Source organism: Protobothrops mucrosquamatus, unplaced genomic scaffold (genome assembly GCF_001527695.2).
Source record: "Protobothrops mucrosquamatus isolate PMUCROS unplaced genomic scaffold, P.Mucros_1.0 scaffold10, whole genome shotgun sequence".
Classification (NCBI taxonomy): domain Eukaryota; kingdom Metazoa; phylum Chordata; class Lepidosauria; order Squamata; family Viperidae; genus Protobothrops; species Protobothrops mucrosquamatus.
In genome coordinates, this window is record NW_015386397.1 from 4,582,645 (window position 1) to 4,605,453 (window position 22,809).

At 40.5% G+C, this 22,809-nt stretch overlaps 1 protein-coding gene across 1 annotated transcript in view; it reads left to right on the top strand.

Moving 5' to 3' along the window:
- The first annotated feature begins 467 nt into the window (after positions 1-467).
- Positions 468-22,809, top strand: part of ARHGAP23 (Rho GTPase activating protein 23) — a 75,017-nt gene continuing 52,675 nt past the window's right edge. The window contains exons 1-3 of the mRNA XM_029283060.1: positions 468-561; positions 2,571-2,649; positions 19,305-19,359. Of these exons, the coding sequence (XP_029138893.1) occupies positions 495-561; positions 2,571-2,649; positions 19,305-19,359 (201 nt within the window). The 5' untranslated portion in view covers positions 468-494. The remainder of the gene's footprint in view (positions 562-2,570; positions 2,650-19,304; positions 19,360-22,809) is intronic.

Below are 22,809 nucleotides of genomic sequence, written 5' to 3' on the forward strand. Positions count from 1 at the left end.
TAAGAAGTAGGCACTGAGCATTGTTGGAATAGTTAAATCAGGGCAGTGTTGTGGTAGTCATGGAAGACTGCTGTGCATATTTTTGAATTGTATGATGATGATAATGTGCCATTACATTGATATCACCTCTAGTGAACATATAAATAGATTTTCTCCTGGATTATCCACATTCAGTATGGTTATTCAGGTCTTCCACTGATGCTGCAATTAAATCCATCTACCTTGTTCTTATTTGTCCTCTTTTTCTTTCTGTCCATGGATTTTGTAATACCACAAGACTATTTTTCAGGGAATGTTGGAATAGTTTTGTATAAACTTCCCATTTCAACTAATCTCACAGACAGCCTGCCAAACAATAATTCAGGTCTCAGAATTCTGCATGGTTTTATCATAGAACATACAAATAAATAAGAGAGGTATCAAAACTCCTGGTACTATATATATATATATTTAATCATCAACATATAGCTCCTCCACGGAACCGGCTGGAACCCATGGACACCATCTTTGTCAAAAATGTAAAGGAAGAGGGGCCAGCACACCAGGCGGGTCTCCAGACAGGTAAGACATGAATGTCATTATTACAGCTGTATGTCAGTATTCTAATGACATGATCAACCCCTTTCCCCTCTTCCCTGTCAGTAACTAACTAACAGTACATGGGGATGGTTGGATCTGTGTTGAAACAACCAATCTTCCTAGCTGTTACCTCCTGCACCACATCCTTTTCTTTTTTCCCAAACTGAAGCAGAAAGAAAAAGAAAAATTCCACATGCTATTGAAAATTTTCAAGCGTTTTCCCCCCCACTTTTCTATTTCTCTTCCTGAAGAGTAAAAACCAAACCAGATATAGAGGTGGAATATCTGATGTGGTTCCTTTTCCCTGGATATCTCGATTTTGTAAGAGTTAAGGATTAGTCAACCTCACATCAGCAGTTCCCAAGATACTTGGGACAGTAGAAGAAGTTAAATCTTATGCATGGCTACATTTACCTCTTGGGAAGTTAACTAATGCACTAGGATCCTCTTATTGACCCACTTAAGAATTTTGTATAACATAACGTTATGTAGAAGTTTGAAGAAGCAATTCTCATTTGGTTTTTTTCCTCCTGTTTTCTCATGCTGGGCCATTTGCGGGTCTTTATATTAGTAAGCTAAAATGAGCACTGAACAGATATGGAAATTGCTCCATGTTACTGCTATATACACATCTCTCCCAATTTTGGTTTTACTGTATACTGGAGTAGCCTCAGAAACCTGGACATAACTCTGATGCTATTGTGAATGTAATTATTTTGTTGGGCAAGAGAATTCAGAGAGAATATGCATCCATTTATGCACGTTACAGATATTCCCAGTTCACATAATTGGATTACCCCAGCTTCTCTTTTTGCTTGAGAGAGAAAAGTATTGGTACTTTAAAACTCAAGGAGAAGCTGTGAAGTAAATCTGAGAAAGAACTCTCCACTGCCTCTGATTAATGTTTCAGATGCCAGGAAATAATTAAAGGAGCAGTGGATATTTAATTTAAGAGGATTATATCTCTGTAAAAGATAAAAATATCATGGCTGGAAAGTATGCTAGGTTTTGTTAATTTTTGTTTTTAATTTTGTGATGGAGCATAAAAACATTGTTCCCTATGATTCTTTATTTCTCTACACAAATCACGAAATAGTGTGGAATCTCAGCTTTCTTACCCATCTATCAGGTTCTGTTTGAAGATACCAGCTTTTTCCAGAATAAGCTTATAGTCTTCAATATTAATTAAAGCTCCTAAACAGTTTCCATTTTAAATGAGACTTTAGGCAAAAAAGAAACCATTTATAGCTGATCTTCTCTATAGGTTTATTATCATTGTATGAGGAACTGCAGAGTTATCATCCTGAGGCACAGCAATTTCTCTTGCACTCATATTCTTTTAGAAAGAGGTGATTCCACATTTACAAATTTGAATTGAATGTAACCTGTTTTCTATTTATAAATTGCCTCCATCAATGTAATGGAAAAACTGATCAATATTCCATCTGTTCAAGTTTTAACAATGTATTTAAAAATTGGCTGGAATGATTTCCTATATCAATGATATGTTTTTGTTGTTTCCTTCTTTTTTCTTTTTTCTGTTTGGTTTGTGTTTTTTTACCTTTTAATTTTTGTTCTTCTTACAAATTAAAATAACACATTTTTAAAAAGCAATTACTTTATTCAAAAAAGCATCTGTTGTATTTTCAAGTTATGCTATTTTTGAAGTGCTACTTTTCCTACTGCAGATCATCTGAATTCAAAGTTTTTTTAAAATAGTTTGTACCTTGCTCCCTTCTTTGCCATCTTTGTGAATATTAATATTAATAGTAATATTAATATTTTAATGTTTTATCTTGTTTATACAGTTATTTGCCAACTAGAGTTGCCGCTAGACAAGATAGGTGGCATATAAGTTAAATGAATGAATAAATAAATAATAAAAATGGTTTGGCAAAAATATGCTTTCTCTTCTCTCTTCTTTGCCTTCAGTGCAAGATACAATGGATGTAACAAGGTTATGCTTTCTCAGTTTCCTATCTTTTTTGCAGGAGACCGTTTGGTTAAAGTGAATGGTGAAAGCATCATTGGGAAAACATATTCACAGGTTATCAGCCTCATACAGAACTGGTGAGTTGTTCCCACCATCTTTCCTCTTACAGATCAGTTATAGATACCAGTACCATCCTGTGAACTTCATAGCATTGGAAGCAAGGAACAGATATAACTGATTCCGTCAATTAGATGGGTGAAACCACATGGGGAAAAAAAAACTTGTTAGGCCTAAGATCATAGTCCTTGATTCTGCCATTTTCTTTCTTTATTCTCCTTATCTCAAATGCTGTCAGAGGATTGTAAGCTCTCGTACCTGGCCTGCAAATATTCTCATGACTGCCAGATTGCAGCAAAGCATGTTGGCCTTAAAGCAGGATTTCCAAAGTGAGGACTACGTCTCTTGGAGAGGTTGTGAGCAGAGTTCGTGCGAGTTATGAAGTACCTCTCGGTGCATTGTTACGATATATCAGTGTTTTCCCAAGTTTCACTATATTGTTTTTATGGTTTATTTGTGTTCATTTGAGTGTCTGCGTTTTTAGGGGAATTGTATACATTAAGATTACACTAAGAGAGATTTGATGGCAAAAGGTTTAGGAACCCCTGCCTTAGAAGATGGTAGCTAGGGCTTGCAGAAGAAGATAAAAAAGCTTCTTAGTCATCTTCTCCATTGTCTTCTCTGGCAGTGTAATGTAATTGCTTTGGAGAAAAGTACAGTCCTTTCTTTTACTCAAAACTAAAATGAACTGCTTGCTAAATATGGATCCAGGTTGATTCCACTTCACATTATTTAGAATCTGCTGGCTGCATCCTTTTGCTTTCCTCATCTTACTTTCCCACATCCTCCAAATGTTTTTATCACATGGGATAAAATGACTGATTTCCCCACATAGTTATTGATTGTCTACTAACTTCACAAGTAACTATTAAATTGGATCTGCCAAACTAACTGTTTATTTTGGGCTGGATTTGAGGGAGAGAACTAATACAACGCCTATTTTGTTAATCACAAATTTGGCTCCTCTTTTCACATTCTCCTCATTGGACATGTCAATTATTCACTGTACTCTCATTTGTGTGACTTTAAGAATTTGGTATTTTTTCCATTCCCCTTTCCTGCTGTTAAAGATTTGGATGGTAGGGAACAAGGACATTCCCCATGGCAGGCAATCTGTTTTCTTTACAAGAACTCTAAAAATAGTTATGGAGTCAAATTAAACTTCCTGACACAGTCTAGCCTGTCTACTCAATGAGCTTATAAATCATCCTTTAATTTGGTTCTGGTAATAATGATAGCACTAGTCATTTGACACATTTTATTTATTCATTATTTCTTAGTTTTTTATCTTGCTGTTATGTTTACCACCTTGAGTTATTTATAAAACAATATCTAATACTTCTCCTGTTTTCATCAGAACAGCAACTCTGTGAGGTAGGTTGGGCCGAGAGTGAGTGACTGAACCAGTGACTCAGCTGGCTTTCATGCTTAAGGTGGAACTAGAACTCACAGTCTTCTGGTTTCTAGACTTGTGCCTTAACCACTACACCAAATTGGCTTTTCCCCAAATCCGACAGATTCAGAATTTAATCACAAAAGATAATACCCATCATGAAAATTGGATGATTTCTCCAAAATTCTCAGGCAATTTCTCAACAGCAGGTCTCCCCCTAGTGGTTGTATAAGCACACTTCTGAAAAGTTTTCCACAGAGGAATTTGCTCAAGACACCATTGATGTTTGATGCAAATCATTACATGAAAATAGCCAAATAAAATTTTGTGGTGTCATGATATACTCTCTCTGACCATTGTACCCTGATGTAGTAAGCAAAAATGCAATTTAATATAGTTCTGTTGCCATATGTCTCCCATTATTCCACTTCCCACAGATATCCATGCAGCCTTTGGAATGCAATTGAACTGAATTGAATGAAAATGTGGAAAGTCAAGAGGGCTATATATTACCAGACATATTTTTACACTGAAAGTCAGAATGATCATACACACTTTATATGGCAATGGCAATGGCAATTTTTCTGGAAACCTTTTTTCCTTTTGTGGATTTCAAAAACCCATTGTTTCATCAGATTGTTTGAAAACTATAGAGAAATATAAGAACTTATACAGAATACAGAATTCTAAACTAACATTGCTGAAGTCAGTTTGGTTATCTGTTTATTGAACAAAGTATTGAGCTTCAGAGTTTATGCACAGATCCTTACAAAAAGAGTAAAATGTTAGAACTTGATTCAATGTTTGACTAAAGATCAAGAGTGAGAATGGAATCCATACATATGTACAGATATGTCAGACACTATAAAATCCTTTCTTGACTATCCACTCATTGTATCCATTGTAGAGTCTTGTATTTTCATTATTCAAAGGGTAGATAGTCTAGAACAGGCATGTCAAACTTGTGATGTCACGTGACATTGTGCGACCTATCACAACTTTTTCCCCATTGCTGCCAATGGGGTGGGCGTGGTTTCAGTATGATGCATCCGGCCCATGGGCCGGCAGTTTGACATGTCTGGTCTAGAACAAAAACAGTAACAATGTGGAACTTTCGAATCGAAACAGACATCTGGCCCACAACACGCCTGACATCACTATTGTAGAAAAGAAAAAAAATCTGGTTAATTGATATTGCAATACCAAGTATTGTACAAATTGAAAAAAAACATCTAGAAAAAAATCCCAAAATATCGTGATTGAAGTTGAGTGATTGTGGAGGAAAAAAATCAAAGGTTGTACCAATAGTAATAGAAGCCCTTGGAACAATACCCAAAGGGTTACCTAGATACATGGAAATTTTGAACTTATTAGACCTGAATATTCTGACATTACAAAAAATCATCTTTCTCAGAACTGCCTATATATTCAGATGTTACCTTAATTGCTCTTAGGTCCTTGGTTAAGACTTGAACTGTTAAGTTTTTACTAGTCCCAGACTGTGAATCAAATTGAAGATTAAATCTATAACAACATTAAGAATATGAATAAGCAATGGAATTTTTAAAAAAGAAACTGGACCTATTTCTTCATCATGCCTTGACTTCATCATGCCTTCATTATGCCTTGACTCCTGGACTCAGTGCTGTCTTTCTCATGCTTTCAACCTATGGACTTGTATTGACTTTGTTGTGCCATGATCCCATTGACTCTATGCAGACTTCCGCATGTCTTGGACTTGTTATGGTCCGTGAGGAACAAGTTGTCTTTGGTAAGGGAAGGAGATCTAAAAAGAGAAGCCATCTTGTGATTGGTGATTCAACTGTAAGATTTGGCTATTTAGGAAAGGATGTGGAGGTTCTGAAAGAGGTGAGGAGTCTGCCTGGTGCTACTGCCAGCAGAAAAAAGAGGTGCATTGTAAAGATTGTCAAGAATGCTAGTAAGAATTGTAGAGTCTTGCATTTTCATTGTTTAAAATATAGATAGTCCAGAATAATAATACTTAGCACATTAATAATACATTTGGAACTTTAAAAAAAGGAACTGAAGGCTAGATTTTGGCTGCTCGAATCAAGCAATTCTAATGAATGCAACCAAGGCCAGAATTGAAAAATCATCAAAGTGCAGATTGTGGAAAGAAGCAAAAGAAACAATAACCATACACTTAGCTAATTCAAAAAAATCACACAAACTGATAAATAAATAATGACATAACACAGTTTCCAAATTAATTCACTGGAACATTTTTAAAAATCATCATCACCAGTAACAAAAAATCAGTGGAAACATACAGTTGAAAAAGTAGTTGAAAATGTGCAGGTTAAAATATTGAGGAATTTCTGAATACAAAGTGATAAAATCTTGTAATACTCTAGATTTAACTGTATTTGAAAAGAAAACAGTGTGAAGGAGGAGAAGACAAAGAACTGGCGAAGATCTCAAAGTATCAAGATGTGAAAATTGAAGTTGAAAGATTATGGCATAAACTGGCCATAGCAGTCCCAATGGTTATCAGCATCATATAATGCTATACCAAAAAATCTTGGACAGCATTTAAAAGTCCATCTCTCAATTACAAAAGCTATAGTGCTTGGTCCACACATATACTACGCCAATACATTATGACATCTAAAGGTTTTTGGGAAGAACTCAGTGGATATTGAATTCAGTGGCTGCTAAGGAGAATGTGATGGCTCCTTTGGACACCGGCATGAATTTGAGGAAGAGCGGGCTCCAAGGACATCAGGGAGGGACAGTAGGGAGCATCGGGGGACCTGGAAGGCTCTGTGTCAGGAGTGGATGGTCAAGGCAAAGTGGTGCCTAGAACATCAAGGGGATCTGAGAGTGAGTTACTGGACAAACAGCCGGCTGCACAGGCAGAAGGAGAGGCTTGGCTGCAGCCAGTTAGTACAACCAACTGGCCATACAGTCTGGAGAAGAAACGCAGCTGCAACTGGCCAGTGGCGAAGAGGAAGAGTTGCTTCCCCAGCAGAACTTAGGTCGTGCAGAGCCGAGCAGAGGGAGGCACAACAGAGGTTGGCGAGTCTACTTATGAGGAGACAGCCACATCCCTCCCAATGAGGCAGACCGGTCAACACCTATTTAGCTTAGCGTTTAGAGAGTAAAGATTCTGACACAAGGTTACAACACAATCTGTCCTTTGTGCATGCTTTTAACTTCTTTCAGTCTGTTGACTTCATCCTGACTTCACTCCTTAATGCTGTGCTGTTTCTCTGAAACTTTTCAGGTCTCAAACTTGAAATGTACTGTGCTGCTGATTTCCATTAATCACGCAGTCACTTTATTGGAAGGAGGCCACTCTGGTTCTTTCTTGTCCTCTACTCACTCTGTTCCAGAACAGACTGGCTATGCCTGAAAAGGTGGCGGTAACAATTGCAGATCCTCCTCCACTTAGTCCAATAACTGATTTGTTTAAGTAAAGGACATTGCCAAGGGCACTGAGGCAATGGCTGAGAATAAATGGCTATTGCCAGGCCCAACTTATTTCTGTGGTGCTCAAGGGTTAATGCCCCAGGAAAAAGAACCAACCCCAACCTGCAGCTTTCTTCAGTTTGCTGGGGCTTGTTCTTGGCAGCTCTGGTGGCCTCTCAACTTGCTCAAGCTGGGCCAAGGGCCAGCCTGAGAATGCTGGAGGAGAGGGGATTTGGACCTGGGGACCCTCACATGACTTCTGTTTTGTCTGCCAAATGACCTGCCCCACAGTACAGGCAGGGCCCCTCTCAAAGGCCCTCCCAAGGGCCCCATGTCTGTTGCCAGCCCCATGTCTTCCTCATGCTTTCAACCTATGGACTTGCATTGACTTTATTGTGCGATGATCCCATTGACTCTGTGCTGATTTCCTCATGTCTTGGACTAGATATTGAGTTTGTTGGACTTTGACTTCATTAACTTTGCTAGGAACAGTTTCCTGAAGAACTGCAAGAACATGGGAAGGTGGGGAATGACAAATGGGCTAATTTGCTGTTACTCATTCTGAAACCAAAAGTGTGCATCTGAGCAAGTGTGTATTCTTAAAGAGCAGCAGCATGACGTACTTTGGGATGGTAAGTTGGGATATTTTGGATTTCTGTAACTTAACTCTATATTGCTATAGTGCAGGGGTGTCAAACTGCCGGCCCGCGGCCCGGATGCATCATCTGGAAGTTGCGCCCACCCCATTGCCGGCAATGGCAAAACCGTCCTGATACGTTGTGCGACATCACGTGACGTCGCGAGTTTGACATGTCTACTATAGTGGCTGTGTGTTCCAGGTGTAGTTATTTATTGGCCAGGGCCGGGAGTATCCCAATTAGTATAGGCAAGAGGTATTAACTAAGTGAGATCCTAATTATTATGGTATATAAGGGCCATAGGAACTTTATGAATTTACTCAGTGAAGTTACTCATTGTGATGCATCACAAAGTGACATATATATCATATATACAAAGTGATGTCCTGGCTTATAATGCCCCAGATTTAAATGTGCTTAAAAAGAAGAAAGTGTGGATAATTGATGTGGCAATATCAGGGGATAGTGGAGTAGAAAACAAAGAATTGAGGAAGATCACAAAGTATCAAGATCTGAAAATTGAAGTTGAAAGATTATGGAATAAACTATCCATGGTCATTCCAGTTCTCAGCACACTGAATGCTACTATAATGGTTTCCCCAGATGCTGGCTCAGATGACAAGAAAGAGATGACTTCAGGGACTTCGGAATGGGGCATGGACTCTGAACAAGGAGGCAATAAGTAACAGGCAGATTAGTGGCCAGGGCTGTCAGAGGAGCAACCAGACAAGAGCCTGGCTGAATAGACGAGAGAAGAGATAGCTCTTGCAGCCAGGAGGCTTGGATGACCCAGACAGAAGCAATAGATGGAGAAGAGGTGCATCTGCAGTTGATTAGTGGGGATGAGGAAAAATTGCAACCTTCCCATATCCCAGGATGCATAGGGCTGAACCGAGGGAGGCACAACGGAGATCAGTGTAGCTGCTCGCAAGTCTGGTCCCTCCTAATGAACTGCACCAGTTGGCAGCTATTTGACCCAGCATTAGAAGCAAAGTAACATTGGAGCCAACTGGTCTATTTGCTTCCCTGCTGTATGTGCTCTGACTTCATGTTTTCCTGATTCTCGACCTGTCCCTTGATTTTTGAACTTGTGACTGGACCTTGGATTTTGGTGCTTAGATTCTAGACTTGCACTTTGACTTTAGTTACTGTTTATGGACTTTGGACTTTTTTGTGTGGATTTGTGGACTTATAGCTTGCGCTCAAACTTTGTACTTCCTTTTGACTTTATACCTTGGCTGTTCTGACTCAGATTCATTGGGACTTGGCATTTCTTGTGAATGGGATCCGGGGAATAATATTAGGGGCTAGCAGTGCTTAAATAAAGTTGTAAAACTCCTTGGTATGTTTATGCATGGAAACACCAAGTCAGCCACACCAAACAATTTTGGATGGCACTGCCATCCAAATCTGCCCATTGATAAAATTTCCATCTGTCAATTTCAAAAGCTACACTGCTTGGTCCACACATATACTATGCCAATATGTTATGACATTATAGGTTCTTGGGAAGAACTCAGTGGATAATGAATTCATTATCTGTTGCCAAAGAGAGTGTAATGACTCCCTCAGATGCCCGCTCAGACAATGTGGAAGGGCCAGCTCTGAGGACATCAGAGAGGAACGATGGGTAATGTCAAGAGGCTCTGGGTCAGGTGTTCTGGGTCAGGAGCAGATAGTCAAGGTGAGATGGTGTGGAGGATAGTGGTGGAATCTGCAAAGAGCAACTGGACGAAAGCTGGCTGTACAGGCAGAAGGAGAGACACAGCTGCAGCCAGTGAGCAGAAACCAGCTGGTCGAACGGGCCAGAGAAGAGATGCAGTTGCAGCTGGTCATTGGCGAAGAGGAGGAGTTGCTTCCTCCACTAGATCCTAGGTCACACAGAGCTGAGCAGAAGGAGGGACAACAGAGATTGGCGAGTCTATTCACAAAGACACAGCCTTGCCCCTCACAATGAGGCACACCAGTTGGCATCAATTTAGTCTTGTCTTCAGAGCTGGAAGGCTGTTGGAGACAACTGTTCACACGCTCTCTTCCTTAGATCTGTTGACTTCATTGAGCATTGACTCCTAGACTCCTGCTATCTTCCTTGTGTTTTTGATCTGTGGAATTTATTAACTTCATTGAGCCCTGATCTCATTGACTCTGTGTTTTCTCATGTCTTGGATTAGTTATTGAGTTTGTTGAGCTTTGACTTCACTGACTTTGCTGGGAGCAACGTTCTGAAGCATTGCAGTCGGGACCTGGGGAATGAAAAAGAGGCTTGGCGGTGTGGAATATACATATTAAACCCCATTTGCATGTATATGTATGGACTGGGGCAAGGCAGTTTGTCTCTGACCAAAGCATTTTTCAGAAGACAGTCCCACAAGCTCAATTCCATGAAGCAGCTACTTGTTAACAATATCCAGCTGGACCAAGAGATTGCCTTCTATTGTTGCAGCTGGCCCAGTTGCAAACATCTGGGCCAGCTCAACTCTGGCATAAATGCCCAGTCTCTGTGCCAGATAAATTTGATGGCAGGCTGGCTTAGTTTCCAATGTTTTTGGTCAATGCCACTTGTTTATGAGTTTGTGAGCAGGGACTTTCAGACTGACTGGGACAAGGTGGGATTTGTGATTAACCTGTTGATAGGTCTTGAGGCCAGGGTGGCCACCCCATTTCTCACTCAGCTTAGCTTGTCCTTGGGTGACTTTGCAGGGTTTTGTGCTCAGTTGAAGTGCATGTTTGGGGATCCTATGAAAGCCCAAACTACCATCAGGCATCTGCAGGTGATGAAACAGTCAGTAGCAGGTGGCCGACTAAATTAGTGATTTTCACCTGGTAAGCTAGGAAATGAAATGAAATCAGGAGGCCCTTACAGACCAGTTTCAGGAGGGAAGAAGCAGTCGAATTAGTAGGCAAGGCAGGAATGCCTCCAGCCCTTCAAGAGTTGATGTACCTTCATATTCATAGCTATCTTGAGCAAAGAAGAGTGAGGAGTAGCAAACCAGGGTCATCAGGTCTTGCGGTGGTACAGCAGGCAACACCAACTCATGAGGAATCCATGCAACTCTGACATGCTCGGCATTGGAGGGTCTTTGCTTGCACTGTGGGGGCAGGTCACTTGGCAGACAAGAACAGAGGGCCACATGAGGTTCTCAATTTCCCTCTCCTCCAGCATTCTCAGCCGGTACTGGGCTTGCCTTGAGCTAGTTGTCAGACCACTGGAGCTGCCAAAAACATATCCCCCCAGAAAACTGAGGACAGCTGCAGACTGTGATTGATTATCTTTCCTGGGCACTGCAGCCGTTAACTCTTGAGCACTAACAGAAATCAGTTGGGACTGGCAACAGCCATTTACAATATTCAGCAATAGCACTTATATACCTCTTCATAGTGCTTTACAGCCCTCTCTAAGTGGTTTACAGAGCCAGCATATTGCCCCTAGCAATCTAGATCTTCTATTTACTGACCTCAGAAGGATAGAATGCTGAGTAACCTTGAGTCAGACAGGATTAAACTCCTAGAACTGGAATCTAGAATTAGCCTGCAATACTCATTCTAACCACTGCACCACTATGGCTCTTCTATTCTCACCTTTTTTTATTCTCTCCCCTTTCATCCTTGGGATTACCCTTTACTTAAACGGATCTGTAATTGGGGTAAGGAGGATCAGCCATTGTTACCGCCACCTTTTCAGGCCCAGCCAATCTATTCTGGGACAGAGTGAGCAGAGGATGAGGAAGAGCAAGGGTGGATCCCTTACAATAAAGTGGCTGTGCTGGGTACATGAATGGAAATCAGCAGTGCAGTGCTTTTTAAAATAATTTAGTTTGATGGCCTGAAAAGCTTCAGAGAAATGTGTTACTTCTTGGTTGCTTATCCAGAAAGCATCTGACCAGAAGTCTGCATCTGAGCAAATGTATATTCTTAAAAAAAGCAGCAGTATGACAAAGTACTTTGGGACGGTAAGTTGGGAAATATTTCAGATTTCTGTAGCTTCACTCTATATGGATGTAGTGACTGTGTATATCCAGGTGTATTTATTTATTAGCCAGGGTCAGAGGTATCTCAATTAGCATAGGCAAGAGATATTAGCTATGCAAGATCCTAATTATTGTGGTATATGAGGGTCATAGGAATTATGTGAAGTTACTCATTGTGGGGGCTTCACAATGTGACATATATATCACATATACAAAGTGATGACATCCTGGCTTATAATGCCCAAAATGTAACTCTACTTGAAAAAAAGTAAGTGTGGATAATTGATGTGCCTATATCAGGGGATAGTGGAGTAGAAGACAAAGAATTGGGGAAGATCACAAAGTATCAAGATCTGAAAATTGAAGCTGAAAGATTATGGCATAAACTGTCCATAGTTGTCTCAGTGATTATCAGCACACTGAATGCCATTGTAATGGTTTCCCCCAATGCCGGCTTGGACAACAAGGAAGAGACGGCTTCAGGACTTTGGAACAGAGCAGAGAGGAATGTTGTGAAGACACGGGTGACTCTGAATCAGAAACCTTGAAAGGGCTGTTAGATGAGTGACCAGACAAGCACCTAGCTCAATGATGGCGAACCTTTTAGAGACCGAGTGCTCAAACTGCAACCCAAAACCCACTTATGTATCGTCAGGTGCCAGGTGAGCGCAGGCCATTGGGTGGGTGTGGCCCATTGGGTGGGCGTGGCTTCGGTGATAACGGCAGATTGGGTGGGACTAAAAAGTTCAATCAATTCCAACTTTGCGAGATCTTTTTTTCCCTCACGAGAAGTTGAAATTGATTGATTGAACCTTTTTTTTTGCACGCAGCGGCGGAAGCCTAAAGCGAAAAGGTTTTATAAAACCCAGCTGAAGGCCTAGGACTTGGGCAATGGCGCCCGTGCCCACAGAGAGGGCTCTGTGTGCCACTTGTGGCACACGTGTCATAGGTTCGCCACCACGGACCTAGCTAAAGAGTAGAGAGGAGAGACATGGCTGCAGCCAGGAGACTTGGATGACCAGGCAGAAGCAATGTGTGGAGAAGAGGTGCATCTGTAGTTGATTAGTGGGGATGAGGAAAAATTGCTACCTTCCCATATTGCAGGGTGCATAGGACTGAATGGAGAGAGGCACAATGGAGATCACTATGGCTGCTTGCAAGCAGGCAGCCTGGCCCCTCCTAATGAGCTGCACCAGCTGGACACTACTTCACCCAGTGTGTGGAGCAAAGTACCAATGGAGACAACTGATCTGTTTGCTTCCCTGCTGCACATGTGCTCTCACTTCATGTTTTCCTGATTCTTGACCTCTGCCTTGGTTTCTGACCTCATGATTGGACCTTGTAGTTTGGTGCTTGGATTCTGGACTTGGCATTTTTTTGTGAGTGGGACCTGGAGAATAATATTAGGAAATAGCAGTGCTTAAATAAAGCTGTAAAACTCCCTGGACACAACAAGTTAGCCACATCAAACAATTTTGGATGACAATGCTTAGCTGGTCCAAGAAGATGCCCTTCTATCATCAAGCATCTGAGCCATTCAGTCTGGCATAAATGCCCAGTCTATTTTCTGGATAAATTTGATGGCAGGTTGGGGCAGTTTCCAAAGTTTTTTGACCAGTGCCAGTTCTTCATGAATTTGTGAGCAGGGATTTTCAGACCAACTAAGACAAGGTGGGATTTGTGATTAGCCTGTTGACAGGTCCTGCAGCCAGATTGGCCACCCTGTTTCACCCCCGCTGCTCTTGGTGACTTTGCAGGCTTTGGGCTCCGTTTAAGTGCATGTTTGAGGATCCTGTGAAAGTCCAGACTACCAACAGGCATCTGCAGGAGTTGAAACAGGCAGCAGACACCTGATCTCAATTTGGTTGATCTCAATCTGCTTGCATTGGCCGGCATCTGCCCCACTCTCGCCGCCCTGCCTCCTGCCGCTTGCCTCGCCAGCCGCTTGCGCCTGTCATGCAGTGTTGGGATATCTGTCCGCCCTCACGTGTAAGTGAACATATCGATCTCAATTCGGTTGATCTCAATCCGGCTGCATTGGCCGGCATCCGCCCCACTCTTGCTGCCCCGCCTCCCGCCGCTTGCCTTGCCGGCAGATTGCACCTGTCATACGGAGTTGGGCTATCTGATACCACCGCACGATCACTCCCCCCCATCATAGTCCAGCACGCTGTCAGCATGTCGCGCGCCTACTTCAGGCAGCTGGGAGACTATGATGGGAGGGGAGAGTGATTGTACAGTGATATTGGAAAGCCCAACACTGCATGACAGGTGCAATCTGCCAGAGAGACAAGCAGCAGGAGGCGGGGCGGCGAGAGCGGGGCAGATGCCAGCCAATGCAACCGGATTGAGATCGACACACTCACACACACGTGAGCGGCGGACGGACAGACGTATGCGCTCAATGGCCAAATTACAGACACTTAAAGGGCTATAAAAACAAAGCCTTCCTAATGTTAGCTTACACTTTGACAATGTTAGCAGGAAGCTAACGAAAGCTTAGTGCTTAATAAAATTTTCTGTCCCAGAGATCAGTGTGTTAGTATGCCTTTTTTTTAGAGATACTGTGTTGTTAACAATATTAAGGTTGCTGTTAAGAAAAAAAATCATACACAGACCTCCAGGACATTCAGAGGATTCTGACTGCATTCTGGTTAAGGAGATAATCCAGATGACAATCAAGGGAGAAGCTGTAATCTGGGCAACTTCAACATGCTCAAGATTAAGTAGAATCTTTAAACTGCACTTACAAGGAGGAGCAGGGATATGTTAAAGGAATTAAAAGCTGCTTTTCTAAAAAAAAAAGGCGCATGAACAGGAAAAGGCAGCCCCTTTGATCCCCAAAGTGTACCGGGACTTGTGAGAAATATTCAATGAGCGGGATTCAGACATATTACCCCCATCCCCACCCCCACTGCCCCACAGACTTTCCATAGAGATATTGCCAGGAGCAAAATTACCCAAGCCAAAATTATATTCTATGACCCAAGGGAATTAGACAAACTCCTATCCTTTATAGATAAGAATGTAGCACAGCAAAATCCTATATGGCACACATATACTATTTCACAAGAAAAAAGACAGGCCCCTTCGCCTATGTGTGGATTACTGCGGCTAAACTCCATTTGCGTTGAAAACATCTCCCCTTTGCCATTGATGAAAAACATGCTCTCCCATCTAGCCAAAAGGAAGATCTTCACAAAATTAGACCTCAGGGAAGCACATTCTGAGTATGCATGAAAGGAGGAAATGAGTGGAAAATAGCCTTCAATTGCCCCTTAGAGTACTTCCAATTCTGAATGTTGCCTTTTGGGCTACAAGGGACACCTGCAGTCTTCATGCAATTAATTAATGAAGTTCTGCATGAACATTTGTACAAATGAGTCCTAGTTTATTTAGCTGATATTTTGATTTACACTGAAACTATGAAAGAACATGTGAAGCCGGTCAGAGCAGTACTGAAAAAACATCTATGTCAATTATACGCAAAACTCTCCAAGTGCGAGTTCCACAAGGATAAGATCAGCTATTTGGGATACCACATTGCCCACAAAGGGGTGGAGATGGATCCTGAAAAGGTGCGAGCAGTAATAGAATAGAACAGCTTCAAAGCTTTCTGGAATTTGCTCACTTCTGTTGGCAATTCATCCCCTCATTCACCCAAATAGCGTTCCTTATTACTAACCCCCTAAAGACTAAGGGATCTGGAAAAAACCTAAGCTGAGCCAGTCCCTCAAATGGACAATGGAGTGCCAAGTGGCTTTGGAAAAACTTGAACGCCTATTTGCAGTTTAGCCTATGCTAAAATACCCAGAACCAAATGCAAGCTGATGCTAGCGATGTGGCAGTTGGGGCTGTCTTCTCCAGAAAAGCAACTAAGGGACTTTGTAGCAATGTGCTTATGCCTCTAGAAAACATTGGAGTGCAAATGGGCAGTCTGGGAAAAGGAAGCTTATGTGCAGTGAGCTGTCCTCACCTGGAGACACTTTCTAGAAGGCAGTACAGCCCCCTTTGAGGGATGGACAGACCAGGCTTTGAAAACACTTTGTAAATATACTTGCTCCACATATACTTAATCATTTTCTTAGTCAATACTGATTCCTATGTTATGAAGCAACTTAAGACCACCACTAAAAGTCATAAAAATTTCATATGCCTATAATGTGAAATTGGCTAAATAATCTTGCATTTTGCCCCTGAGTAAACATATTAAAATAAATACTTCTCTATTAAAATTATTATTATGGTTCATCAGTCAGCCTGATGCATAGGCTGGATTTGGCATTGTTATATACACAACAATGTGAAATCATAGCTGGTGCTTCTATATTAACATGGAATGTAGAAGAATGGAAAAACAAACTATGTGATCTACCTGAGTTTCTGTACAATTTTTGGTCTGATTGCAGTATGCTCATAGGAACGCATGGTTTCCTACAGGAAAAATTAGCACCAACAAAGAGTCAGACAAGAGTGTATACTTGCTCCCATTCTTTTTAACCTGAATATTAATGACATCCTAAAGTTCCTTCATTCTACTGATATGTATATGCCTAATGTTAAAAATAAACATGTAAACATTCTGCTTTATGCAGATGACATGTTATTGATGTCACACACCAAGGTGGGGTTGAGAAGACTGCTGTGCAATTTAGTACATACTGTGCACTCAACTATCTGAACATCAATGAGTCAAAAACTAAAGTAGTCATAAAGAGGAGGACCAGATATAATTGGAGCTAGATAGGGAACATCTAAACTTAGGACTTGTTTTCACAGAAACAGGTTGTCTCCCATATTTTAAGAGGAGTTCTTTAAGGGCTACAGCCTATGCCAGTGTCATAAGGCAGCTTGCCAACCAAAGCTACCCAGGTTATCTAATTCTAATCATAAAGGAACATAGGAGCAAAATAGTCTCAACGATCCCATATGGTGGCAGAACTGTGGGGATATATAAATGCCTCCTTACTGCAACAGATACAATTTATTTTTCTGAAAAGTATTTTGGTCTATAGGTCTACATCAGCCCCAGCAGAAAGGCAGAATTGGGCATACCTCCATACAAAGCCATTTAGTAATTAAGGTATTTAATTACTGGCTGAAGATCTTATTCATGGACCCAGATAGACTATTCAAGTTGTGCTTTGAAGAACAATTACACAACAAGCAACTTCACACTTGGGCCACCAACTTTCAAATGTCATCTCTGAATATGGTTTCTCCATCCAGTTCCCAGTCCAATCAGATCTAAAGGCAAGGAAGCTTTCAAGAGTTATTAATGTGGCTGCTCAAGATGATATTGCAGTACTGAAATGTGTCAAGTTTTTAAGTGGCTGGCTCAACACCAATTACGTGCCTCAACATCCCAGAAGTCCTTTTTCTAGAGTTCGACTTGACTGGACTTCATGGTAAGATAAGGGAGTTTTCATGGAGTCTCAATTGAAGAAAGATTGTGCATTTGTGAAGCACCACCAATTGAAGACACTGGACACATTTTTGTTGACAGTAAATTGTACTCTTGAGAAAGGGCTGCTTATTTAGATCCTTAATTTAAAAACTAAAAAATATTGGGGGGTACCTGGGAGAAAGCAGTCTTGTTTATTTTAGGGAACTAACCTGCACATTATCAGTAATCTTTATTTCAAAGGCCATCTCAAAGAAGACAGAATATCTTGATCAGATTGGGTTTAATTGTAGGGATGATTATCTATTATAAAGTTTTGTTTTCTTTTTACGTATTTGCATTTTTAAATCAGTTTTATATATTTTATATAGTCAATTGACTTATTAAAGTTCTCTTCTATATTGCCTTATACTATTTTATCTTATCTTTTATCTTTATTTTAGCTATTAGATTTTATTCTATTTTATCTCACTGTAGCTATTTTAAATTACTTCACTGTAATCTTTTTTCATTTTATTATATCTTACTGTGGTTGATGCTCATGTTTGATATGGTCAATTGACTAATCAATAAAGTATCATATCGCATTGGGATTCTCCTGGTACATTTAACTTCTGATGTTTTAATTAGTCTTTTCTTTTTGAGAAAAAAGTTTCTCATTTGTATTAATAATTAAGATTGGGTTCAGATAGGCTACACACAAAAAATGTTGCAATGCAATTAGTTTGCCAAAAAGATGGAGGAAAGTGGGATCTTATGAAAAAGCTATCTTTAGGGAGAACCCTATGTTCTTATGTAGGATCTCATGCGATTTTTGCCCTATAATTTACATTAAAAAGGTGCTTAGGCAAAATTGACTGAAGGTATTCATTTTCTGGAAAGATTGCTGACCCCTTTAATTAAAAGTATCTGAAACCCAAATAATGGAAGAGCAATATTAGTATCAGGTCTAAATAAATATTATACACAGAAAAAAATAAGCATTTCCTTCTCTCCATCCTTTCTCCTTCATTCAAAATTTGTTTTCATTAAATGGAATTTATTTTAGAGCAGAGGTGAGGAATCTATATTTCTCCGGATGTAGCTCAACTGCAGCTCCAAGCAGTTCCACACCCAGCTTAGCCTATTGTGAAGGATGGTAGGAATGGTAGTTCATCATCTGCTGGTTGCCATAGTTTCCCCATTCTTGTAGGTTTTTTTCTTTAATATCTTCTGATAATATATAGCTTGTGTCTCATGTTAAGCCAATGAGGGATCACTTTATTGAGAATCATAAAGGTAAGACAAATGAAATTACTACATAGTTTTTTTTCTTATCATAATAGTCCTGAGAACTCAGTTGTGTATTACAGTATATCATGTTTCATAACCATAGTATACTGGTATTGGTTTGGGCAAAAGAAATGTAATTGTGTACTCAAGAGTCAGTGTACGTGGAGAACAATAGTGCCCTTAGATAATTCTAGACTCTGAATTTAGCAATCTTGTGTGTTTTTGCATGGGGGCTTTTAAAGGTTATCCAATCTTTCTAAACTGGGATCTGCTGGATGTATTAGATTCTTAGATTCTTCTCCATCAGTATGGCCAAAATGATAATATGCTAAGGATAAAGGGGAGAGCATAATATCACATATTCGGAGGACACCAAGTTAGGAATGCTAGTGGGAGTCCATCAAACAGAACATAAATATGTTGTGGCAACTTTGCCAATTTGGAATCTAGTTGTAAGATCTAATGTCTGCCTTTGAGCACAGCCTGCTTAAGCTTTGTTACAGTGCAGTGTGGTACAAAATTCCTATTCATCATTAATCTTTCTAAAAATGCCTTCTCTCTTCTGCAGTGAAGATGCTTTGGAACTCACCATTATGCCAAAAGATGAGGATATTCTGCAACTGGTGAGTTGTTTGCCAGGGCCAAGAGATATTCTCCTGAGTGTTGACTGGAGAGCAGGTTGGGCTTGAGGATATTTTCACCAAGTATTTTTTGAGGGTTTAACTATATTTATGCATACAGTACATATGTATATACTCATACAAACATACACAAATACACAAAAACACACACTAACGCATAGGTGTCTATTGATTTGAATGGAAGAGAACCTTCAGGGATGAGGCATTCGGGGACAAAGAATGGCACATGAAAGCCTTCTATAGTGAATGTTCAGAATAAAGAAGGAGGGCTTAAACAGCCTTGTTTATCATTCTCCACTAATTCTATGTTCTGAATTTCTTATTTCTGAAACCGTTAAAAAAAAATCTGGTTTCTATGTACGATACATAGTTGGGTCAAAAATTAGATTGCAACAGCCAGAATATAGTACAAGTAGAGTATTATTTGTACAGTATAGTATATAGTATAAATAATATAGGCAGATTCCACTCCAATATTATAATTAATGTCTTGTTTTAGGGAGGGGTGTTGAATAAGAATACATCATTTAGCAAGGTAAAAGCAGTGTCCTTGGTATTTGTGAACAATCCGCCTTGTAGTTATATTCCTTCCCAATGTTCAAGGTTTTCCTCGTGTGACTTTTAAAATGAAGCTGATCTTCCATTCTCACCAGAAGATGTTTGTGTTTTCATATATATGGTGAGGGAAAAAATTATTTGATCCCGTGCTGATTTTGTACTTTTGCCAACTGACAAAGAAATGATTAGTCTGTAATGGTAATGGTAAATTGTAATTGTGATGGTAGGTTTATTTTACCAACGAGAGACAGAATAATAACAAAAAAATCCAGAAAAACGCATTTCAAAAAAGTTATAAATTGATTTGCATTTTAATGAGTACAATAAGTATTTGATCCCCTATCAATCAGCAAGATTTCTGGCTGCCAGGTTTTTTTATACAGATAACGAGCTGAGATTAGAGCACTCTCTTAAAGGGAGTGCTCCTAATCTCAGCTTGTTACCTATATAAAAGATACCTGTCCACGGAAGCAATCAATCAATTAGCTTCCAAACTCTCCACCATGGTTAAGACCAAAGAGCTGTTCAAGGATGTTAGGGACAAGATTGTAGACCTGCGCAAGGCTGGAATGGGCTACAAGACTATCGCCAAGCAGCTTGGTGAGAAGGTGACAACAGTTGGTGCGATTATTCGCAAATGGAAGAAACATAAAATAGCTGTCAATCTCCCTTGGTCTGGGACTCCATCCAAGATCTCACCTCATGGAGTTTCAGTGATCATGAGAACAGTGAGGAATCAGCCCAGAACTACAGGGGGGATCTTGTCAATGATCTCAAGGCAGCTGGAACCTTAGTCACCAAGAAAACAATTGGTAACACACTACACCATGAAGGACTGAAATCCTGCAGTGCCCTCAAGGTCCCCCTGCTCAAGAAAGCACATGTACAGGCCTGTCTGAAATTTGCCAATGAACATCTAAATGATTCAGAGGAGAACTGGGTGAAAGTATTGTGGTCTCATGAGACCAAAATCGAGCTCTTTGGCATCAACTCAACTCGCCGTGTTTGGAGGAGGAGGAATGCTGCCTAGGACCCCAAGAACACCATCCCTACCGTCAAACATGGAGGTGGAAACATTATGCTTTGGGGGCATTTTTCTGCTAAAGGGATAGGACAACTTCACCGATAGACAGAGCCATGTACTGTCAAATCTTGGGTGAGAATCTCCTTTCCTCAGCCAGAGCATTGAAAATGGGTCGTGGATGGGTATTCCAGCAAAGTGGCCTAGCCAGTCTCCAGACCTTAATCCCATAGAAAATCTGTGGAAGCAGCTGAAGGTTCAAGCTGCCAAATGTCAGACTCAAAACCTTCATGACTTGGAGAGGATCTGCAAAGAGGAGTGGGACAAAATCCCTCCTGAGATGTGTGCAAACCTGGTGGCCAACTACAAGAAATGTCTGACCTCTGTGATTGCCAACAAGGGTTTTGCCACTAAGTACTACGTCCTATTTTGCGAAGCATTTAAATACTTATTTCACTCGTTAAAATACAAATCAATTTATAACTTTTTTGAAATGTGTTTTTCTGGATTTTTGTTGTTGTTATTCTGTCTCTCTTTGTTAAAATAAACCTACCATTACAATTATAGATCGATCATTTCTTTTTCAGTGGGCAAACATACAAAATCAGCAGGGGATCAAATATTTTCCCCCTCACTGTATGCATGTATGCATTTTGTAACATTGCCTATAGTTTTTAATTTCAGCTAAGGTTTATTGGAGATAATATTTTCGACTGCAAGTAATGAGAAAATAGAATCTTTTCTCTGGGCTTTCATTCTCGAAATTATGCTATACTTTATTCCATAGACATCTTCCATCTTCACAACATCTTCATCAGGATTGATTTTGTGCTTACAACATGATTTTCTTTTTGCAGAGGGAACTATTGTTTTCATGTTATACATCTAGACCAGCGGTTCTCAACCTATGGGTCGCGACCCCATTTGGGGTCGATCGACCATTTCATGGGGGTCGCCAAGCAAGGCTGTCCGCCATTTTTCCCCCTTTTCCGGCGGGTGCCTTACCTCCCTTGGGCTGGGCCAGCTGGTGGTCGGCCTGCTCCGTCTCTGCCGCTTGCCAGCTATGCCTCGGCCGGCGCAAGGGGCGGAACCACGCATGCGCGGTGCTCCTGGGCAGGGAAAGTCCTCAACTTACGACCGGTTGGGTAGTCCTCAACTTACGACCGGTTTAGTCCTCGACTTACGACCGGTTTAGTCCTCGACTTACGACCGGTTTAGTCCTCAACTTACGACCGGTTGGGGGTCGCGGCATTAAAAAGGTTGAGAACCACTGACCTAGACTCAGTGACAACTATCTTGCTCATGTTTCCTTGTGAGCGCCAAAAGCATTTCCTCTTCAACAAACTGAAAATGCCAAAAGACTCATTCTTTCAAGGTTATAAATAACATGAAGACAACTAAGGGATTTACAAATTGAATGAATATCTCAGGTAGCTAAGATCAGATACACAGAGCATAAGAACAAACAAAGAAAACACTGTACCATGTCCATGATTTTTTTTTAAAAAAAAATGAGCAAACAACAAAACCCATTTTTATTGGGGCTTTAAAAGGATGTAAAAGCTTTGGGTTCTCCATGACTACAATTCTAAATGAGGTGGTATTAAAGTCAGGGGGTTAAAGTAGAGCCTTATGTTTGCTTGGTGAAGCTGCCTGGCTTCAGATGTTGCTGCCATAGAAGTATTAACATCTCTTAAAATTGGACCAATTGACCATGGCTCCTAGGAGTTAGAGCTGAGCAATATTGGAAGAGTGACAGATTCCCCATTCCTGTTTCAGAGCCTTGAAGATGTATATTGTGTTAATTGCAAAAAAAACAGCAGGAACTTTTGGTGATCTTTTTTCCCCCTTTT